Here is a 24567-nt window from a genome sequence, read left to right on the forward strand (position 1 = left end):
TACACACATTCCAAATTCTACAATAAATGAGGCAGGGGTCCTACAGCCAACAGTTTCCTTCACTATATAATCCTGATTCATCCCCAGATGACATCAACACATACTACAAAACTTGAAGTGAATTGTAGCAGTGCCCACATTGGATGTTAACTGCGTGGCAAGCAGGTGCCTTGTAGATTCACAGACTGGCTTGTCTTTTCAGGTAATTAACCTGCAAACCTTTTATGGGGTCTTTATTGAGCATGCGTGAACTGCAGTTTGTCAAAGGCTTATAATTTGGCCAGTTTAGATGGATTTTCACAGGGATGACAAGAGATATGTCTCTGATACAAATGCCACTCCCCTACCAAATTACAAAGCATGGAAGCACTAGAGCTTCTGAAATATGGTTGCCAGATTTTTTTTTAAAAAACGTGGGCAGAACATGTTTACCTAGCCTCCCTCTCAGAAACAGCTGAACCACTTTGGCTGAAATTCACCCCAAGCCAGACAGCCAGCATGGAAATTTTCAGCCCAAAGGGTTAAAATTTCACAAAAAGTTATAAGCAACTCAAAACAGGATCTTGGGAAGTGCCGGACAACCTTAATAGCATCAGTATTTTAGGTGGCGCTGGTATTATTTAATTTTACAAAATAATTTCATAAACTAGAAATGCTAATTTTTGAGATTTGCTTTTTAAAAGCATTTAGTACAGAACCTTCCCAGCTATGGCTGTTACTACCACAAACCCAGCTTTGGAGCCCTGGGTCAGAAACGATGAGCCAGATACCCAGAAACTGGTATTGCAAAAGATGGAGGAGTGCTGTGCAAGGACACGCTGAACAGGTTTATAACAGCCAGAACAGCTAGTGTAGACACGATGCATCCTTGCAAGCAGTAAAGGTGGAACTACTGGTGGCTTAGCGTCGCAAAAACAAACAAACCCCTATACGTGTTTTATTGTCTAAGGCATACATCAGTCCTGGTAACAACAATGGTGTATAAACGCAGAACATGGTTCACTTAGAAGAAATCTCTGCTGTCTCCCTAATTCACTGATCTATTTTTATTTAATATGTCTACATTTAACATCTTGTATTTTATCTAATGTACTAAACATGTAGGAAATTATAAAACAGCAAAAAGGGAGAGAACTGGCCCAACAAGTTTAGTTAGAAACATGCATTAAAATATGAAGATGATATCACCGTCAGGGCTGGCTCCAGGCACCAGCGCAGCAAGCAGGTGCTTGGGGCTGCCAACGGAAAGGGGCGGCACATCCAGCTCTTCGGCGACGGGTCCCTCAGTCCTTTTCGGAGGGGAGGACCTGCCACCGAATAATGAAGTGGCAGTGGTAGAGCTGCCGCCGAAGTGCTGCCGATCGCAGCTTTCCCTCCCCACCCCGCCGCTTGGGGCCGCAAAAACACTGGAGCCGGCCCTGATCACCGTAATCTTCAACATCTAACTTTAGATTTTATTTACTGGCTTTTGAATAGTTAAAGCTAAAAATGCTGTCCTTATCCTACACAGTGCTACTTTGCAGGGGGTTTCAGAAAAGTACATGATGAAACATTTCAGATGAGCTTTGACAAATAGACACAACAGGGCAAGTTGAAACTGAAAATCCATCCTTGACAGTCAATTTCCTGACCTTCGTAAATTGACAGAAGTGTGGCCCTAACGTTTTATGGTAGATTACAGTAACGTTAATTTCTTTAAAAAAAAATCCTGTGGAATGCTTTGCTTGAAATGTAGCTACTGGCTTCCTTAGTGAATGGTGCATTTGGAATAAAATGTAACTAATTAAGAGTAAGCCTGAATAATTCTCTTTTCACAGCATGTGACTCTGCATGCTTTCACTTAGCTGCTCAAACACTACCCATTTCAACATCCCTAAAATAAGAACAGAAAATGACTGTTTCTTTAAGAGAATTATTTGGGTAGTAATCATTTGCAAAGATTCGGAAGGTAAATGGAATGCAATTGGGATTATGCTGATTAAGATTACTTTTAAAAGATCTATTAAATCCATTATGAAACAAGTATGAGACTTAACAGAAGAGGCTATCATGGTCTATCATGTAAGAAAGAATTTGCTTTCAAAGCTCATACAGAACAGCTACTAGACGTTCCCAAATATCATCCACTTACAAACTATCAATTTTCCTAAGATTGATGTTTTCCATGGACCCACCCTTGAATTAATTAAAACATATATAAAAAGACAAAACACACTGTATTGAGGACTAGCTAACATGAATGTTTTAAAACAAAAAAAATCCAGATTATGGACAAACATTCATATTGAAATTGCAGGTAGTTTTGATTTTTAGAAACTCAAATGTATACAAAACTGGCAAATTTATTGTCTTGGTACAGATTAAACAATCCTTATAAATCTGTCAAGTATCCAGGGGCGGCTCTAGAAATCACGCTGCCCCAAGCAGCGCGGTGCGCTGCGCCGCCCTTCCCCGGTCCTGCGGCGGGTCCCTTCTTCCCGCGGCTCCGGTTGAGCTCCCGCTGCGGCAGGTCGACCGGAGCCTGGGACGAGTGGACTTGCCGCAGGCATGACTGCGGCGGGTGCCGTGGTCCTGCGGCTCCGGTTGACCTGCCGCAGTCATGCCTGCGGCAAGTCCACTCGTCCCGGGCTCCGGTCGACCTGCCGCAGCCATGACGGCAGCAGGTCCACCGGCCCAGCCTCCCGCCCTCCCCGGCGGCAGGGGACGCCCCCTACATTTTGCCGCCCTAGGCACCAGCTTGTTTTGCTGGTGCCTAGAGCCGCCCCTGCAAGTATCAGAGGGGTAGCCGTGTTAGTCTGGTTCTGTAGAAGCAGCAAAGAATCCTGTGGCACCTTATAGACTAACAGACATTTTGCAGCATGAGCTTTCGTGGGTGAATACCCACTTCTTTGGATGCATCCGAAGAAGTGGGTATTCACCCACGAAAGCTCATGCTGCAAAACGTCTGTTAGTCTATAAGGTGCCACAGGATTCTTTGCTGCTTCTTATAAATCTGAAGGTCACCTGATAGAAATGTGTCAGTATTCGCAGCTGTGAACACATTTTTGGTACAGATTCTTGAAACTCTCTAATCCTTTTGTTCTCTTCTTCCTCTTCGGATGTAGTTACTCCCCACTCACCCTACAGAACAAAGTGAGAGAGATGTTTAACCTCACATTTATAAACTATGGGTCCAGCTACCAACTGGACTAAACTGACATGTTCATACATCGAAATTCATCATAACAAGCCACATATTCAGCTTCTCATACTGTGACTGTCAAACCCTTCACACTGGTTATGCAGCAAATATAACTAGCAAGTTGTGTTAATGAATCTACAAAAGGTGACAAGTTATAAAATGTACTTGCCAAGAATTATTATAAGAGATAGACAATGGTAAATGAGAATTCCATAAGTTTGTGTGTGTTTAGGAATGAGCTGGTTTCATCACATATCTGCTCTCCCAATTGAATGTATGTGTATGGTGGGAGGGAAAAGGATTTGACTTTTAGGTTTAGGCAAGACATTTTCCATGAGGGGTTCAGAGCTCTGAACCTACTCCTCACTCCTCAGTCTGAAACGTCTCAAAAATGGCTGACTTCTAAGACACCCTGCAATCCTTCTATTTAACCTTCTATGGAGTGTGTGGAAGCTGCTGATACATTCTCTCTCTGACTATATTTTTTACTTTTGGCAAAGGTACCTAACAACCTTGGATGTTTGTTTTGTCTTAAAAAACACATCCACTTTAAATTAAAAAGTGCACTGTTCTTCCATCTGTCTCAAATAATTGCCACTCATAATTAAGGCTAAGATCATGTCATGGAGGTCACTGAAGACACTGAATCCATGATTCCCAGAGACCTCCATGACATTTTCCACTTGAGCCCCAGGACGGCCAGGGCCCCCCCACAGTTCCTAGCCCTTCCTTCCCCTTTTGTCAGTTATTTTAAAGCAGAAGTCAGGGACAGGTCACAGGCTTCTGTGTATTTTTGTTTATTGCCTGTGACATGTCTGTGATCTTTACTAAAAATAACCGTGATAAAATCGTAGCCTTACCCATAATACATTGCACTGCCAGTCTTACTGTACCTCAAGTTCACGCTGCTTCTTTTTCTCTTCAAACTGCAACCTCAGCTGCAGCTCCTCCAAAGCAGCTCTGTACATTACATCCTGAGCACTCTGAAGCTCAATGATTTGATCAAAAATGGCTCGAAGCTGGTTAAGAAGTGTCTGTGAGAAGATTCAGAAAGGGTAAAAAAAGCAAATTTTGGATATAAAGAGGATTTTAAAGCTACTGTTACATTTGTTGAGATTCTAAAGAATTATTTAGCTGGAAGCAAATTGGTAACCTAGACCACAACTATGCAGCAAACCCAGATGCAGGAGAAACATTAATACACTTCTTACTGGAACCAAAAAGGGCCAGTCCATATTGCAATAGCAACATGCATCATCTCAAGCTCTGTGCCTGCATATGCACCCCAAATGCAAGCCAAGTGACCCACTTTTCTATCTGAAGATTATCACAATGGTTAAGAACATTAAGGGAAGGAGTGGAGTAAAACAGGTGGCCAATAGTCCACCCCTAGGTCCAAAATAATTATGTTACGGCTACAGGAAGTCTGGAAAGAAGGAAAGCGAGAACATTTTGCAGTTCCTCTTGGTTCTCCTAAAAGATTCTTTTAAAATTCTTACCAGTTGTACAGCTCCTACTAGCTGTGTAAAACAACTGATTTTTTAACATAAAGCGCTTTGCTCTGCTATTGCCCTTTTCCAATTCAAAAGCAGCTTTTATGGCTAATTGGCCCATCAAGGAAATAATTATTTGCATTACAGTACTGCTTGAAGGCTCCCAGTGTGTTATGTGCTATACAAAACAATATGGTACCCACCCCAAAGTGTTTACAATATAATCAAGGCAAGATGCAACAAGTGGGTGGATTACTCCATTGAAATGAATATGAGAGGAGATGAGGGCAATGGTAATGAGAACAGGGATTTACATAGATCAAAAAGGTAAGAAACATCTGAAGTCTGTACTGGCTATCTATCTAGTAGTTATCTGTTGGCAGATTCCCATAAGCATCATGGAAGAACAAGTCGTAAGAAGGTATCTGAAAGAGGAGAGGGTAGTGGTTTCACATTCTAGTCTGCAGAGGGTATTCCACACATAAAAGGATGCACAGAGGAAGGTGTGAAGATTCTTGTGAGAGAAGTGGACAAATATGCAACAGAGATGGGAACCAGCATGTGGAGAAATGTGGTAAGATACAGAGCATGTAAATATTTATGGATTTAATTTACAATTTCTTCCCTTTTTTCCCAATGAGGTCTAATCAGAAGCTTGTATTTGGTGTCGGGGAGATGGTAGTGGAGGGACTCAAAGCTGTGTGCGTGTCAGACATGGTCAGAATGATGCTGGAGTGGGAGTTAAAAGGATACTTCATGGACACTATCTTCATTCTTGTCACTCAATCCTGTGATCGGTGACACAGAAAGACAGGGTTGGGGGGGCCACAAAGAGTTCAGTTTTGGCCCTGCAAAGTTTAAGTTGATGGCAAGACATCCTGGAGATGTTAGACAGGCTGAGATACAGGACTGGACAGAGGCAGACAAATTAGGGGTGGGGTGGTAGATCTGAACCATCAGCCTAGAGTTGGTGGAAGCCATGTGAACAGAGGAAGTCACTTAAAGAAAGGGGTAGCTGGAGAAGAGGATTCAGTGTATGGATTGTGTACAGCACCTAGTCCAATAAGGCTCTGATCCCAGGGGAAGAACTCTAGGTGCTACTGTAATATATATAAAATAAAAGCATGAGCTGACATAACATAGCTACGATTTTATACAAAGAAAAAGGCTTACTCTGGAGTCGCTATCCAACAAACAGCGAGAGATGATTGTGTCCAAGAAAACTTCGTGAGCAGCGATGATGTGATCTAAGTCCTGTGCTTGTTGGACCTTGTTCCAGAGCTCATCCCATGAACATTCAAGTACCTAGAAAACAAGGATCCAGGGCTGAGCTGTTTTATATTTGATAGATTATATAGTTACTCTTCTACTCTAAATAGAAGACACATAAGTCACCTTCGTTATTAAATGTGACTATTCTTCCTTTTTAACAGTAACAAATTAGATGGATAAAATGTACCTCAAATGTAATGTAATACTGCATTTGATGAATGAAATGGACCATTTCTGATGCCAGAACGTGGCACTGATGCAGCACCCCAGAAAGCTCTGTAAAAAAATCCAGAGTTTATACTTTAAAACAAAGAACAGACATACACAAGCCGGTGTATTAATATTGTTTTATCCAACATACTAAGTACGCTATAGCAAGACAGTCTTCATCACTAGCTTTAATACTAGTTAGTAATACTTGGGTAAATATCTTTCTCTAATGAATTTCTATGCAATGTAAGACAAATAAGGAACCAGATGTCTAATCATATAGTGTTTTATGGCTTTGCAGTATGTAAAAGCCTTTTGCTTCTCAAATCCAAAAGACAGAAAGAAATGCATTGTAACTGCATGCAATATTTAAATATGAAAATCTTACATCTCAATGTCTCGAACAAACACTTACTCTCCTTGTGGTGGGGTTTGTTTTTTTTGTTTGTTTGTTTTTAAATTCTTCTGCATACCGTGCATGAAATATTTGCGCGCTCTCACATATTTTGAGGCAAAAAAAGAGAAGGATGGTCCAGTGTTTAGTGCACTAGCCTGGAACTAAGGAGTCATGGGTTCAACTCTCTGCTCCATCACAAACTTCCTGCATGACCAAATCACTAAGTGTCCCACTGCCTCAGTTGTCCATCTGTAAAAATAGGGATAATAGCACCTCTCTACCATGTCAGGTAGATGTGAGAATAAAATACATGAAAGACTGAGATGCTCAGCTACTACACTAATGGGATTATATAAGTAATGTGATAGATTAAAGAAATGACATTTCATTAACTGCAAGGTGGTCTTGCCACCCAAGAAAAATATGAAACTTTGAAATGAGTTAAGGACAAGTTCAGACTGTGGTGGTGGGCAATAAAAAACACAACAACACTTTGAGAGCTTATAAAACCATCACAAAATTTGAAGGTCTACCAATGAGTACCACCTCTGGCTCTTCACTCTTAACTTCTTTGTACATAAACTATTCCTAGCACATTACATTAATGCATGTGAGGAGTCAAATAAAAAACAAATCTCTTAAATGAATAGTCACCAGAAAAGCCTCAGAGGGAACACTATTTTTTTCTTTAAATGGCAAAGAGGGAAAAAAAGATAGCTTGATTTTACTGTCCAGTTAAAAACACTAAAAGTGTTTAATTAAACACTGACTGTTACATCTCATCTATTTTATGGATGGTGACTAAATAAAGCTATAAAAGCAACAATGAGCTCAAACAAGGACGTGGAGCCAGAATTGATTAACTAGTTTTATATGAAATGGCTGCTTCTGCTACTTTGTTTTTTAATACATATTGTATCAATTTGCTCCCCCCTGACCAAAGTATGTGGGAGCACAAAGAGACAGGACAAACAGGTATATTCAGTTTCTTTGTTTACAGAATTTGTAGGCTGAAAAGTGTGGTCACTCTGGGGAAAATCCTGTTGCCAGCCTCCAGCCCAAATAGATGTGTTGGATATTAGGGAAGAATCCAACCTCCCAGCCAGGAAGGAAAGAATGGTTACTTACCCCACAGTAATGGTGGTTCTTCAAGGTGTGTTGTCACAAGTGTGAGATCAGATTCTTTTGGCCAGCACTTTCTATTGGAGCTGTACCTGCGTGCCTCATTTCCTTCACCAATACAAAATCCCACAGGATTAGAACTCCACAGGAGCAGGGAAGGAGGGCAGATTATACAATCCACCTGGACAACACATCTCAGAGAAGCAAGATTACAATATCCTCAGCATGAGTCATGCAGTTCTGGTATATGGACCTGGTGAACCTCTCAATACAGCGTCTGATCACCTTACTACCCATTCCTGCCCGACACAGTCTCCCAGAATGACAGTTTGATCCTACACCCGGATCTAGCACTGTTACACCTGACAGCCTGGATGCTGACTGGATGATTGAAGCTATTCAGCTGAAGTTCAGAACATTGTTCTTTGAAGGAGAAAACCTTCAATCAGATTGACATATAAAGCTAAATGGAAGAAGTTCTCTCTTTGGACATTTCACCATCTCTCTTAACTTCATCAAACTCAGCGATAAGGGATTATTTGTTAGTCCTGAAACAATCCGGATATTATCAGTTCCATAAGGTTCTGTTTGCAAGTAATATCTTCACATCACACACTCCCCTTCTTCTCCCCCCACCCCCCACTAGGGTCACACTGTTTTCCCATTCTGCAGTGACAAGACTCCTCAAAGGCCTCATGCATAGTTTTTCTCCCAGTACAGGAGTCCCCTCATTCTTGGGATCATAATATAGTATTAATAGGGCTGTGTGAGGAACAGTCATAGCTGAACTTTGTAGAGCAGCTATGTGGAACTTGATCCACACACTTACGCAACACTATTTCTTAGCAGAGCCTTCCATGTTGGATGCCAGTTCTGGCAGGGCTGTCTGGCAGTCATTGTTTAGGTAGAACCCTATTACTTACTTCAAAACAATCAGACAATGTGCCTGGTAGCCACAAAGAATGGAATCTGTGTAAACCATCACTAAGAAAGAACAGCTAGTTACACTACAATAACTGTGGATCGTGCATCTAGTCTCAGTTTCCTCAGGACCCCCAGTATCATGGGGATTGGTAAGGAGGCATACACCAACTCTGGTGGCCAAGGGATAAGGAAGGAGTCTGTCACGGAGCCTGGACTTGAAGCCCCACTGGAACAGAATGTCTGCTACTGCTTGTTCTGGTCTGTTGCCAACTGGTCTACTTTTGGTAATCCCGATTTTGCAAAAGTTTTGAGAGACCACTTGTGGTTGTTGACCTGATCTTCTATGGTGCTTTGAAGGCCAGGAAGGTGCAGAGTCTCCAGCGTGATTTGGTTCAGAATGCACCAATTCCATAGACATATAGCTTCGTGACAGAGTCGGGATGATCATGCTCCCCCTTGCCTGTGGACATAATGTTCAGCTGAGGAATTGTCTGTCAGCACTTGTTCTGGGGATTCCTAAAGAAGAGACAGGAATGCTGTCACAGAGTAGCTAGCCCCAAAAAATGAAATACATCCAGCTCCTTTGTGCCAGAGCAGATGCTCTTGTTTGGCCAATTAAGAAGACAAGGCAGCACCTAAGCAGCTAAAAAGGATAACAGAGACACTTAGTGAGACAGAGTTCCACTGAGTCAGAGCAGACTGGCTCATTCAGGAAGGGCAGGTGAGAGCTATCAAAGACAAGGGGGACCAGAGAAGGTCCCAGGAGGAAGCAGAAAGTGTTTGCTGGTGGAAGACAGAAGGCAAAGAGAGCAGCTAGAAGGGTTTGCTGGTTGGCATCCCCAATCTGGAAAGTTGAAGGGAGAAGCAGCAGCAGAGTTGCCTGTTGGCTCTAAGCCAGACAGTTGGAGTCAAGGGCCGAAGAATGCTGAAGAGGAGCAGAGGAGGAGTTTACTTGCTATCAGTTCCAGAGCCAGAGAGCTGGACCAAGATGAACCATGAAAGTGTCAGGGGGAGTGAAGGATGCTCTCCCAGTAAGGAGCCTGTGGGGCTTCCTGGTGGGAAGAGCGGTGTTGCATTCTAACTGGAATGGCTGTCCTGGAAAACCAATGGAAGAGGACAGACAAAGAGCCTAGGTGTGGAGGAAGATACTAGGCATGGCATGGCAAAGATGCTCCCAGTAGAGAGGCTGTGGAGGTTCCCAATGGAAAGAGTGGTGTTGCAGTCCTGGTACAAAGACAGGAGAGGACTGAGAGTCCAGGCACGGTTGAAGGCACTGGCATGTGGTATGTAGAGAATCAAGGGATGAGATGTCTTGAGTTTTAATGACTGCTTGCATTAGGGTGAAAAATGAATAAGGCCCTTCATTTTCAGTTTTTATTTTGTTTAAACTTCAACTTTTTCTGGGTAAATGTTAGGGTTAATACTGGGGGATGCAAGGGCAGGAAAAAAGCAACAATGAAAAGTAAGAGTATTGAAAATAAAAACAGTTTAAGGCTGTGGTTTACTTCGCGAACTGTATATTAACAGTATATACATATATGCACACATGAATGTGTGTCTTCCATTATATTGCCTTACTTTAACACAGCCTTGCATTTATACTTAGACTAAATTATTAACAAAACACATTTACTTAATGTAATGCATTAGATTTTCTTAAAACATCAGTATTTCAGTGGTCCAAAATTCAGGAGAAAAAAAAAATCAGTAAAAAAAATAAATAATGGCTTTTGTAAAACCCGGGATTTTTTCAGTAAAAAACTGAAAATGAAGGACCTTAGAAATGGACTACATGTTTGGGACTTTTCTTCTGGGCTATCTGGATTATGCTGTTGTAATAAGGAGGGGTAGTATTGAGATGAGAAAGCCTGAAGTGGAATACTTTCTGTTTTCTGAGAGAGGAAATTGCAGATCTGGAATCCAATAGTGCTCCTGTGAACTGTATGCTCCAAGTCAGAGTCAATGTGGATTCCTGTCCATTGACTTTGAGACTTAGCAAAGCAAAGCTTTACAATTACATGAAAACAAGCTGGTCACTTGTGGTCATCTTCCTCAAAACAACCAGTTGTCAAGGTGTGCGTAGACCTGGATTTCTTGTCTCCTTGGATGAACTGCCAGACCATTACTTGCCAGACACTTGATGAAAACCCTTGGTGCCATAGAAAGACCAAAGGGCAAGATCCAACCCTGAACTAGTAGTGGGATGTTCCTACTAGGAATTTGAGGTACTTTCTGTGAGCTGGGTGGATTGATATATGTAAGTAGGTATCTTGCAGGCTGAGCCCATGAATCAGTCCTACAGATCTAAAAAATGGATTACAGAGATAAGAATTACCAAGCTGAATTTGAAACAGCAGATGGTGTTGATATATTTAAGGTCCAGGATGCAGAGCCAACCCCCTTTGTTCCTTGGAATCAGAAAGTAGGCGGAATTACACACACACCCCAGTTCAGAACACTAAGGGCATGTTTGCCACTGATCCCAGTACAACTGAAGGGAGTCTGCGTCTTGTTCTAACAGTCTCTTATGAGAGACGGGTCCCTGAAAAAGAATGGGGCTGGGGTGAACCCTGGGAAGGGATTGAAACTTACTTACAATCTCCAGGTCCCACAAGTCCGAGGTACAGGCAGTCAGCTGACCCTCTGCCATTATGGATTTCAACTCCCCCTAATGCTACTTGGGCAGATTGTCTATGAATTGATGAAGGTGATAACTGTTTCAGCCAAAGGACCAAAGCTGTGAATGTTGAAGTCAGCTGCAAAGCCATGAACCCCACATTAGGTAAGTTCAAAGCCTGACAATAAACAGACTCCTATTTTCCTCACTTTGCTATTCCCCTGTTGTGTTCATTTTTATATCTATTCCTCCTATGTCTGTGTAAATTTCTGAGATTAAGAGCAGGATTAATTTGGGTTGAATTTTAAACATTAAGGAGAATAATCCAATTTTTATCTACAAGAAACTGATCACAAAAAGACTGGGAGGGTAAGAAAGGCTCCCAGGGGAAAGGATTTGACAAAAAACAAGTGGACTTCTTCCCAGTAAAAAGAAAATTTAAGAACTAAAGATTTTTCTAGTTTTCACGTCAATTTTAACTTTTTTCTTTGTAATACATTTAAAAAAGGCTATTTATGTTATCTGCATTCTTGCTCCCTCAAACCAAAAAATGAGAATGACAAAACAGAGCATCAGCTTTCCACTAAGCAAGAGGTAACTGGGGTAGGTAAGTGACTGTGAAGTGCCATTTCATAGAGAAGGAAATGGAGAGAGTGGGATGGATGAGTGCTGGGGCCAGGTGTCTGAGTGTCCACTTATGTTCTATGGGCTTAAAAGTTTATTGATTAGACCTGTTATTGTTTGGAGTTTCTCCTGCAGACCTGGAGTCCAACAGTACCCCTGTGACCTCTATGCTCCAAGTTAGAGTCAGTGTGGGCAGCACTCTGACCTATGGGAATAGGCATTATATTGAAAGACAGTATTGGAGTTCCAGCACAGACTGTGTATGACAATGGGCATGTCATTTACCTTCTCCAACCATGAGGGTCTCCATCTGTAAATTGGGGATACTGATATTTACCCATATCATAGGGAATAGAAGCTGAAAGGCATAGCTAAGTGTTAGTAGCTCACTATGTTAGAGCAAATTATTAATACTATATCTTCCCTCTGCAGCTTTTTAAGGAAACACACTCCTTTCTCTTGGATGATGATCTGGCCATAGAAGTTGATGCACTGTGAATCTCCCAGACTGGATTATAATACATTGTGTCTAAAGCTGAAGATGGACAACACAACAGCACATCTCCACACCAGGACAAATTGTTGAGAAAACATATACTGCACTCTCCACTGGCTTTCAGTTTGCTTCTGGTGTCAGTTTAAGGTTTTACCCTCTTAATCTTTAAGGACCACAATGGGTCAGAACTGGGCTACATTAAAGAACGACTCTCCATCCATTACCCTCCCAAGACAGCTGCACTCTTCTGGAACAATGCATCTAACAAAGCCTAGACCAAAGTTTGAGAGAACTGAAAATAAGGCACTCTCAGTCAAGGATACCTAACTATGGAACAACCTACCAAGCAAGTTAAAACTACCAAAGATTATTTTGGAGAGTATCAGAGGGGAAGCCGTGTTTGTCGCTTTTTACAGATCCAGACTAAGAGTCATGGGTGAAAGCTTATGCTCCAATACGTCTGTTAGTCTATAAGGTGCCACAGGACTCTGTCGCTTTTTAGAGAGTATGTTACAAAACCCACCTCTTTGGCACATTCTACTTGCTATACGTGAAGACAAGGAATTACTTACACTTACAAAAGTAAAATAATCCCAAAAATCAAAAGACATGGTAAAGAAAGCTTTGGCGAATCAGGTAGAGACAAATAGGAGAACACACTGGGATGCCATTTATGGACAGTGTTGTGTGACTCTATATTGCTGAGTGTAGCACTTAGACTCCAAAAGTGATACTATTCTAGAAATACATAAAGGGCAGCCAATGGCAGAGGTCTGATTAAAACTCCAGTATATTTTGCTACCAGCCATGTGCACACATTTTTAAGCCACGGTTTCATTCCTTTAGGGCCTTCTGGGTCTTTTCCAAAATCTTCTGAGAATTGTTAAACAGATCATTAAACACCAGCACTGTACGAGACAAAAGGAAGCTGGTCCTTATCCTGAGGGACTTGCAACCCAAGAGAGACAAGAAAGAAAGGGCATCCTGGGAAGGTCAAAGGAAAAGGACTTGACAGACTCAACGTTATTATTGATTTAGATTAAGCCAATGTGTTTCACAGCACTCTAAGTGATCAAAGTTACTGAAGACTTAACAAGAAAAAAATAGCATCTGCTGAGTAGGAACATCCTATACATTGTAACCCATAGATTTAGAAAAGATGTCTTTTAGAAAATCCTAATATATACAAGAGTGTGGTGGGGTGCCTGCCCCACCCCCATGTGAGAGGGGGCTAGAGGAGGCCGGAGAGGCTGCGCAGGCCGGCAGCCAATCAGGGAAGGGCTTACTGAGAGCCAATCAGGGCTCAGCTGGGCCATATATAAAGGCTGCCCAGAATAGCAGCAGGCAGTCTGTCCCAGACCTTCATGGGGTAAGGTTTGTCTCCAGAGCAGGAGACCAGCACCAGGGACAGCGCAGTGCTGGGCAGGCTTGGGGGAGTGAAAGGGAACTCCAGCCGCTACCTGCCTGCTTCAAAAACTAGTGAAACAATTTCCTCCAAACAGGACTTGCTCCAAAACTGAGTTCCTTCAAACAGCCAACATTAAAAACAAAACAAAAAAAAACCTGAGGGGGGAAAAAAAAAAAAAAAAAAAGACTTTTGCTATTCTCCTGCCTTTCACACCAAACATGGAATCTTCCTGAAAAGTTACCTTGGCACAAGGCCCAGGACCATCAATATTCAGTCTTGTACCAGTAACAGCTAGTCCTCATGATGGAGCCTAGAAATCATTAATTAAAAGAGGAGGTTCCAGCTCTCTAGTGAGATACAACATATGCTTCTAGAGTTGGTAGACAGAATCAAAGAAACATAGGGTGGAAGTGACTTTGAGAAGTTATGTTGTTCAGCTCCCTATGCCCAGACAATCCCTGACAGATATTTGTCCAACCTGTTCCCAGAAACCTCCAATGATATGGATTCCACGACCTCCCTTGAGTACTTAACTGTCCTCATAATTAGAAATGTTTGCCTACTAACCTAAATCTCCCTTGCTGCAGATTAAGCCTTTTATTTCTTCAGCGGAGATCACCATCCTTTTTATAACAGCCCTTAACACATTGAAGATTAGTAGGTCCCCACTCAATTGTTTTCTTTCAAAACTAGACATACCCAGTTGTTTAGTCTTTCAACATAAAAAGGATTAGAAAACCTGACGTATCATTTTTGTTGCTTTCCTCTGGACTCTCCAGTTTATCCACATCTTTCCTAAAACATGGCACCCAAAACTGGACACACTACTTCAGCTGAGGCCACGCCAGTGCTGAGTAGAGTGGGACAATTACCTCCTCTGTCTTACATACGACTCTCCTTTTAAAATGCCCCAGAATTATTAGTCTTTTTTACAACTGCAATACATTGTTGTTGGCTCATATTTAATTTGTCATCCATTATAACCCCCAAATCCCTTTCAGCAGTACTACTGCTGAATTAATTGTTTCACATTTTTGTATTTGTGCATTTGATTTTTCCCTTCTACTGTATTTATTGATTTAAGCCTAATTCTTCTATTTGTCGAGGTTATTTTGAAATCTAACTTGTCCTCCAAATGCCAGAATCCCCTCCCAGCTTGAAGTCATCCACAAACTTTATAAGCATACTCTCCAGTCCATTATCCAATTATTGCTAAAAGCGTTGGGGAAAAGAACTGGACCCAGGACAGACCCTTGAATCACCCCACTAGATACATCCTCCCAGTTTGACAGCAAACCACTGATAACTACTCTAAGTATGGTCTTTCAATCAACTACACATCCACCCTACAGTAACTTCATCTAGACCATATTTCCCTAGTTTCCGTATGAGACTAGCAAGCCTTACTAAAAATCAAGCTCTCTCAAGTCAACAGCTTTCCTCCTCCCTCTCCACTAGTCCAGTAACCCTGTCAAAGAAGAAAATTAGGTTGGTCTGGCATAATTTGTTCTTGACAAATCCATATTGGCTATTACTTATTACCCTATTATTCTTTAGGTGCTTACAAACTGATTGGTTAATCATTTGTTCCAAATCTTGCTGGGTGTCCAAGTAAGGCTGATTGGTCTATAATTTCCAAGGTCCTCTTTGCTCTCCATTTTAAAGATAGTTACTATATTTACCTTCTCCAGTCCCCCAATGAGTTCTCAAAGATAATCACTAACGGTTCCAAGATTGCTTCAGCTAGTTCCTTACGTACCCTAACGTGAATTTCATCAGACCCTGCCAACTTGACTACATCTAACCTATCTAAATATTCTTTAACCTGTTCTCTCTCTATTTTACTTGTGTTCCTTCCTCCTTGCTGTTAATATTAATTGTGTTAAGTATATGGTCAAAATTTACCTTTTTAAGTGAACACTAAAGCAAAATATGCATTGAATACCTCAGCCCTTTTGATGTCATCTGTTATTAGCTCTCCTTCCCCACCAAGCAGGGAGGGCCTACATATTCTCTCATCTCTCTCTTGCTCCCAATGTATTTATAAAGCCTTTTCTTATTGCCTTGGATATCTTTTGTTAGGTGTAATTCATTTTTTTGCCTTAGCCTTTCTGATTCTGATCCTACGTGCTTCTGTTATTCTTTGGTATTCATGCTTAGCAAGTTGACATGTTTCTACTTTTGTAGGATTCCTTTTTGATTTTCAGGTCATTAAAGAACTCCTGATGGAGCCATATTGGCTTCTTTCTTCCTATCTTTCCTTCACATCAGGATAGTTTGCTATTGTGCCTTTAATATTGTCTCTGAGAAACTGCCAGCTCTCCTGAACTCCTCTATACTTTAGATTTTCTTCCTATAAGACCTTACCTACCAGCTCTCTGAGTTTGTTAACGCCTGCTTTTTGAATTCCATTGTTCTTATACTGGAGCTCTCACTCTTTCCTTTCCTTAGAATCATAAAATCTATCATTTCATGATCACTTTAACCTAAATTGCTTCCACCTTCATATTTGCAACCAATTCCTCCCTGTTAGTTAGAATCAAGTCTAACATGGCTGCCCTTTGGTTACTTCCTTAACCTCCTGAAACAAGAAGTTGTCCCCAATGCATCCCAAGAACTTTCTGAAGATTTTGTATTGGCCATATTACTTTTCCAACAAATATCTGGGCAGTTCAAGTCCCACATAGGTACAAAGGTATGGGGACCTTAACATTTCAACACTTTGTATAGGAAAGCTACATTACATAAATTGCAGAGGTTTCGATACTTAGTTATAATCCAATTCCCCTTTCTAAATCTTTTCAGGTGTATGGTGCAGGTATATGTGCGGGGAGGGGGGGATTTTGAAAAACCTATAAAAATAAAGTTAATTTTTTTCTAAAAATTCTCTATTTGTATTTGGCTCTTCTATGACTGACAGAAAGTCTTCACTGGCATGTATAAGTCCCTTATACCTTTGCCAGTAGCAAGCATATGGCCAGCATACTGACAAAAAGCTTTACACTGTAGCATACATGCTTCTCTCTCATAGTATTATTATACAGCTTTGTTTACACCCAACTTTTATTACATACAAAGAAGCACCTATCCCTTGTTCTAGGCAATCCTTCATATATTTTAAAACAATTAAAAAATCCAGACTCTTCCAGTAATCTCATTTTGTCCAATAATCAATACATCCATAACCCAGCTGCTACTATATATATATATATATATATATATTATATATATCCATCCCCTCTTTGTGATCTCCCGGTGTCTCAAAGACAGAATACACACATGGGCCTTGGATCAGATGGGAGGCAGGAGGGGGAGAAGCAAATTGGAAAGTGGAATGGCCCTCAAGGAGAACACCCCACCAGATAAGAGTGAGGGAGACATATGAGTGGAGCTCCAACTCAGACACCTCCACTGCTCACAACAATAACTGCAAACCATGAGGAGAGAGGTGATCTGACACATAGGTACCAGTCTATTTAGGGCTAGATCAAAATCAGTAAAAAAAAAATTTATCCAATACCTAGTAGGTAGCCAGTATGGATCCAAAAAACACTGCCGTTGTGTGCTCCCGGCACTGACAAATTCAAAATCAGCTTTAAACTTCTGAATAGATTCAAGATCTAGCCACACAGAGCACAGTACAGTGGTTTATTCTAGAAGTGACAAAGGTGTGACTAGTCCATTCATATCTGAAAAAAATGGCAGCTTCCTGGCTGTAAATAGACGAAATAAAGCTGTTCTGGCCACAGCTGATATGTGCTCTTTTAACAGCTGGAAGTCCAGCCAGACTTCTAGATTTTCATTTGTGGGGCAGGTAAACAAGCAAAAACCAACCAACCAGAGAGGGGCAAATATGGATCCCTGCCAGCTCTCTCTCTCAAACAAACATCACTTTCATCTTCTCTGGATTGAGTATTATTTTATATTTCACATACATGCAAAAAATCAGAGAAAGCAGAACACAACACTATGCCAAAGCAGCAGTGAACTAAAATCAGACTTCTAAGGACTAACAAGTACCATCTTCTGTAAAATTAAACAAAAAAACTAGACTATATTGTGCAAACAACCCAAATAAAACAAAGTTCTTTGGCTCTGTAGATGGGAAACACACTCTGCTAAAAACCATTTGTAATTCTCTACTGCCCTCTAAAGGCCATTTCAAGAATTTCAACTTTGTAGTTTGGATGCTTAAAAACAGGTGTATTACATACATCTTTGGACTAGATGTAAAAATAGCCACAAGAGGTTGATATTAATCTGAATAAGACAAAAAAAAGTTTTTTATAGTCTACATTTACCACCTAACACATGCAGTGAAACAGTAGTAGTTCAGAGTAAGGCTGTGGCCAGAACTCCATCTTTGGCATGAACTAGAATCCCCAAGTATTCCAGCACACAAAAATGTAAAACATAACCCAACAATTCCCCCCAAGCATAAATGATTAAGGTAAGTTTTCCACATAACCCTTAGTTTTGCTGTTAATTAATACAAACCAGGGCTTTAGTGTTACTTCTGATTTTGCAAGCGCATAACCCACAGGTTAAATTAAGAGGGAATGTAAGTAGGTGTCAAGTTAGACCTACTTAAACTGATGTATTCAAGATGTGTTGAAATTGGCAATGTAATTTACAAACCAAAGAACTGGAAGAAGTTACAAGTTAAAGTAGATAGCCACCCACTTTAATATAACCATTCTTGCACCTCTTGTTCATTGCCTTGCTTGCTACACTTCTCTTACAGCCCCTCAGCACATGCATTGCCACCAAATCAGACTTCACTTTACTGAAGGGACAGGAGGCAATATGTAAAATAGGATACAAGTTAAAAACTAGTAATGGAGATGCATCTGAAGTAAGTCTAAAGGGAGCTTCTGAGAGCATAAGTTAGTGTAATGTACATATTTGTGGAGGGTGGGAGTTGGGGGGGGAAGAACTGGAAGGTTTAAGATTGAACAGTTTTAGAGACTCTACGATGCACTTCTCAATTTATTACACTGAGGCAGAGGAAGAGGAAAAAGTAATGTTCATCATATGGAATAGCTCTACCAAGTTGTGGCCAACAATCACTGCAAATGGAACCCTTTGAACTCCTATACAAGTGTTAATTCATTGATATAATTGTATGCCCTTTTTGTGGGACCTCTCTCTATTAATATCGTTTTCCAGGTTGGATATTACCTGACTTTCCCAGACATCATTTCACAGCACCTACATTGCTACAGTATTTCCACATAAACTAAAACAAGAGTGCAATGATCTCTCACCTACAGACTTTACAGATGGAAATCTGTAATCTTGAATGTCCCATTGATAGAGCCCTGCACAGATATAAAATTTGTATCCCCATCTGATCTGCAAACATGGTCTGTGGATATAAAAGTGGATATCCACGAATTTGCAGGGCTCTACCAACTGAGTTTGTTGAGTCCTGCTGTACCAGCACTGAGTACTCAATACAGTATAATTATCTTAGTTTTGATCCTGTGTTAGGGTGCTTGATGAAATGGTAACATTGTGTATGTATGGTTTATTGTTAACCTTACATCCTATTTTGCTACTGCCTAGGACAGTGGGGAAGCAAAAATTTCATAGGAGTTTAGTATAGATCAAGACTCTGACTATAAATCTGTCAATGTCTCAGTCCTGCCTTTCTGTAGTTCCTGGAATTACAAAGAATTGGACAAGTCTGTCTAATCAGAAGATGGAACAACTTGATTTTATTTTAGAACTTGTGTTGCCTTACCACTACTTTTGGTTCCATTTGCATAAGATGGAAATATAATGAATGCAATATCTCCATCAATGTTTTTATGCCAGGTGCAACTGAACCAATTCACAGGAATCCAGAACGCATTCTGCAACATATCCTAAAAAAATATTTCTAAACAATCTTATAGAAGCAGGAGATAAGTCCTGGCTTTTCAAATGCGGGGTGCAGGCAACAAGAAAGCATCTGTCAGATTCATCTTCATCTATGTTTTATTGGAGACTTCTCCCCACTATACTCATTGCAATAAGTGGAGTGACTTCACTCCACTTTCAAGCATGTGAAAAGTGCTTATTGTGAAGGCTCCGGTAATCCCTTACCTCAAGACCACACACAAATACATTTGGGTACAATCCTGACATGAAAAGTCTATAGCTCTCAAGCCACTTAAAGTTACAGCTTCCAATTTTAGATTGATATGGAAATGGTGTAAAGTTCCAGAGAGTGCTGCTCCAATAAATAAAAGTGTGTGTTAATACAGGGGTAGGCACCTTTGAGAAGTGGTGTACCAAGTCTTCATTAATTTAATGTTTCATGTGCCAGACCGGCAGTGCGGGTGGCAGATGGAACCCCAGACCGGCAATGGGCTGAGCCGCTCAGTCTGCTGCCGGTCTGGGGTCCCGGCCGCCGGCCCCTGCTGGTCTGGGGTCCTGGCCGCTGGCCCCGCTCAGCCTGCTGACGGCCGGGTTCCATCCATCCTGGCTGGCAGCGGGCTGAGCAAGGCCAGCGGCCGGGACTCCAGCTGACAAGGGGCCGAAGGCTGGAACCCCAGACCGGCAGCAGGCTGAGCAGCTCATCCCGCTCCTGGTCTGGAGTTCCAGACCGGCCGTGGGCTGATCAGGGCTGGTGGCCAGGACCCCGGCTGGCAGGGGCGTGCCACTAAAAATCAGCCCGCGTGCCGTCTTTGGTACGTGTGCTGCAGGTTGCCGACCCCTGTGTTAATATTTGTGAAAAGCCAACAAAGTGAGGAAACAGAGGGTGAAATGCTATCATTATCTCATCCGACTGTACCCAAGAATTGCAGAGTTCTCATTGCTTATAGGATGTGTATCATATCCCACGTGTGACATTCCATGTGTTACTTTCCCACACCATAGGAAAGTAGTCTCGAGATAGCAATCTTGACCAGTATAAATCAAACTTGAAGATTCAGGGTAGCTGGGGGAAGGAGGAGGTAAAGACTAGGCCAATACAATATATGGACACTTCTCTACCACCCAGTCTGTTCACCTATACTACCACATTCTCAGCTGGGAAGAGCAGCTGAATTGGAAGGCAACAAGTTGTTGTGACTTTTGTTAGCGCCAGTATGCTTCAGAGCTTTCTAATTTCACTCCTACCCTGGCAGCTCTGCACCTCCTCCCTTCCTTTATTCTGCTTTAATCCTAGCAATGGAGTGGAGTAAGGCAGAGAAACTACTAAGCTCTGAAGAGTGATTCAAAGAGGCTTGCTACTTTCAACTAGCTACTCCCGTTAGCTGGGGAGTGGAACACCATGAAGAACATGTGGAACAGAGCAGCAAGAGGAGAAAAAAAGCACTACGGGGAAGAGACAGGCTGAGGGGAACAAAGGAAAGGTGGTAGCAGGTGGGAAAAAACATCAGAGAGAATTAGAAAAAAACAGCAAAGAAAAGAGAAGACTATGAACATAGGAGAAATATTTTGTCATACCCTTCATCAAAAAAAGGAAAAATTAGAAACCAATAACTGGCAATATCTCCAGGAGCAGCAGATGTTTTTCTGAGGATGGGCCTAAGACAGCTGTTTTCAAACTGTGGGTCATGACACCAAAGAGGGTTGTGACCCCATTTTAAGGGGTCACCAGGGTTGACTTCAGCTCTGGCCTTGGGCCCCAGCCTGCCTAAGCCTGAGTCCCACCGCTCGGGGCCGAAGCTGAAGCTCAAGCCCCACCGCCCAGGGCCAAAGCCCGAGGGTTTCAACCCTGGGTGTTGTGGCCCAGGTTACAGGCTCCCTGCTGGGGCTAAAGTCCTTGGGCTTCTGCTTTGGCCTCCCCGCCCAGGACGGTGGGACTCGGGCTTTGGCTTTCACTCCCTCCACCTGGGGAAGTGGGGATCGGCCTTTGGTTCAGGCTTCAGTCCCGCCTTTTGGGGTCATGTAATAATTTTTGTTGTCAGAAGCGGGTCGTGATGCAATGAGCTTTGAGAATCCCAGGCCTAAGAGATTTAAGAGATTATGCCTTTTTTCAGGAAGGCAGGGTCTCTAATAATAATGGACCCAATTTCCTCTGCAAGATTTTGCCAGCCAAGAGGTTCATGGATCCAAGTTACAGATTACAATACGAAGTTATTATATGTATAGCACTAACAGTGTGTTAGTAGCTTTGCTGATAGCTGTGAAGACAAGGGCTCTGCCCCATTTAGCTTATTGTAATCGAAACCAGTTGAAATTTAATTAGAAAAAATAAAATTTGTAACAAAAATTAATTTGAGTGTTTGTAGCTCAATACTTATGTTTTATGCTTTCTATGCTTTTTTTAAACAAGTACTTATTACATAAAACAATGAAAACTATCAATATTAGTTACCTTAATTTATTTTCTTTGTGTTACAACTACAAAAACAACCTCAAAGCACATATAAAACTGAACAAAACCTCCACCCACTGCCTCCTGTGCTCTCATTTAGACAAAGTATATTGGCTTTATGCTCTTAAATGCTCCATGTTAAAGTTATCACCATGTATGCAAGTGCAATTGAGTATCTAATTTCAGTTTTAGCCTACAACAGGATTTTCTTTTCGAATACAGTTCCAAGTTATTGAACGAAATTTGCTTTTGCTCTGGACAATAAGCAGAACACTATCTTATTTACTACAACTAAGGAAGATATTTAAAAACTTTAGTTTTTCAATTAAAATACACTAACTTATGAATATGTGAAAAGCTATTTCAGATATCAGCGCTGGGCCTACAATATATAATGGACAATGTGAGAATAAAACTGCCCACATGAAACCCTACTGAAGCCAAATCAAGCTTCGCATGGGTGTAGCTGTCCACCTTCATGTTGTCCCTCACAGGACTGGGACCTTATTTATTATATAAAAGGTTCAGCCATCTAATAACCTGATTGTAATAAAAGAAACTGCCAGACTGTAGCGAACAGTACTGCCAAAATACAAAATATGTGATTTAATGTATTCTGAAAAAATTGATTAAAACATGAATTATATATCTTTCTTGATTGTGAGATCTTTTTTAAAATATACATAGTAGGCAGAGTTTAGCTACTTCTGACTGATGCCATGCAGTTTTGATGTATCTTTTTAAAACATCTACATTGATTTTCATCTGTTCCCTCCCCTGAAAAAAAATAGAAAGAAAGTGAACAAAAGCCTAAGAAGTTCTCAATGCTACAATAATTCAATGACTGAAGATCAACAAGCAGCAATACAAAAGTCATAGGATAGACTTTCCATTTCTAACCATCATGCCATTTCTTCTTCAATCAAATTTCTTATGTGATCAAGTTAAATAATAAAAACATTTTGTTGCCACCTACTCAGAAATGTCTTATTTATAAATTCTTTTTTATCTCCACTAGCTGGATTTTTCCCTGGTGTACAATTTTAGCTAAATTGCATCTAAACACCAATTAATACATTACTCATTTTGTTTTTCCCCTACCTGGCATACATTTCAGGAGCTTTGCATTGCACATATGTCCTTTCCATATGTCTGTGAGAATATATTCCATTCGCTTTGCTCGCCATAGGAAGTTAAACACCCTTAGATAGTGGCTCATGCACTCTCGTGTAAATACCTGCAAATAAAATCAATACAGCAGCTTAAAATAAAATTACCAGATTTACTATCTGTTTGTTTGGTTTCTTTAAATCTTTCTATGCTATCCCAAGCAATGTATTCAGGTTTTACCAGAAGATTACAACAGGAAATAAATCCAAAGCTCTAGGGAGGTTATTCCCTCTATGCAGGGAGCTGATTTGGCTCAGTCATCAACTGCCCCAGCAATAAGCAAAACACCATTATAAAAGCTGAATCAGAAAAAAAAATTAGAGTAAAAGGTTCCACTACACTAAAATAAAGTCAAAGTCTGGACTGGCACAGGAGGACTTCTCAAAACCAAGTGATCAGGCAAGTCTCCAGGATCGCTCTGTGCCACAATAGTCATAGGCTGTGGTACAGGGTGAATAGGGGAAAAAAAGATTTTCTATAGTGTGCAGAAACTGCCTCAAGGCAGTTTACAGACTACAATGTCAAGTCAGCAATTATGTATCTAAGGTTGCCCAGGTGGGCTCTAGAGCACTAAAATTGAAACATCCCTTTTCAGTCCCAGACAACCCCAACAATGGAACAAGCCTTGACAGAGAGTTTCTTTACACTGGACTGTGCAACCTTCCCTATGGTTGTCAATACAAATAAGACACTGATTCCTTTTAACCCGTTAGACTTTCTTAAGACCCTTAAAGAGACAGCAAGAGCTGATCTGAATAAGGTAACTTCCGGACCTCTTTTCGGACACACACAGAGCTCTTTCAGTGTATGAAGATATTTTTCTCTTACTTCATTGGGGTGGAAAGGACAGGAAGAGAAACTGGCTGAGTCAAGTGGGAAAGGGAACCCATCTTGGGAAAGACAACAGGAAAAAGCAAGGATTAAGCCTATCCCAATGATAAACCAGTGATAATCCCTACATTAAAGAGCATAAGTTTCCCCATATACCCATCATCAAGCAGATAGCTGCCAGAAAAAAGATTAAAGGTGAGACTCTCTCAGATATTCCTAAGGACCACGTCACAGATTGGCTGGCCCCTTAAGGGGAGAAGCACCTAAGACCACCTATGACAAGCTTAATTCATTTTCCAGGTGAGAGGAATGAAGATTCTGTGACAAGTGGATCAGCTGACCAATCAAGCCTGTAATTAGGGAAAAGAATGTGGGAGAGGGAGAAGCTCAAGTGGGAGCCTGTAACAAACCATCTAGGATAGATGGGAAGGCTAAGCAGGACAGAAGCATGGGTGCCTGGCTTGAGGAAACAGCCGCAGGTGAATGCTGCAGAGAGAGAGAATGAGAA

General features: G+C 41.3%; 1 protein-coding gene across 1 annotated transcript in view; it reads right to left on the reverse strand.

Moving 5' to 3' along the window:
• The window catches only part of TUBGCP3 (tubulin gamma complex associated protein 3), a 110066-nt gene that overhangs the window by 1928 nt on the left and 83571 nt on the right, over nt 1-24567 (reverse strand). The window contains exons 17-21 of the mRNA XM_039481021.1: nt 23160-23295; nt 6134-6222; nt 5848-5979; nt 4075-4215; nt 3004-3120 (exon numbers count right to left, since the gene is read on the reverse strand). Coding sequence (XP_039336955.1) covers nt 3004-3120; nt 4075-4215; nt 5848-5979; nt 6134-6222; nt 23160-23295 — 615 coding nt within the window. The remainder of the gene's footprint in view (nt 1-3003; nt 3121-4074; nt 4216-5847; nt 5980-6133; nt 6223-23159; nt 23296-24567) is intronic.

Source organism: Mauremys reevesii, linkage group 1, assembly GCF_016161935.1.
Source record: "Mauremys reevesii isolate NIE-2019 linkage group 1, ASM1616193v1, whole genome shotgun sequence".
Lineage (NCBI taxonomy): Eukaryota > Metazoa > Chordata > Testudines > Geoemydidae > Mauremys > Mauremys reevesii.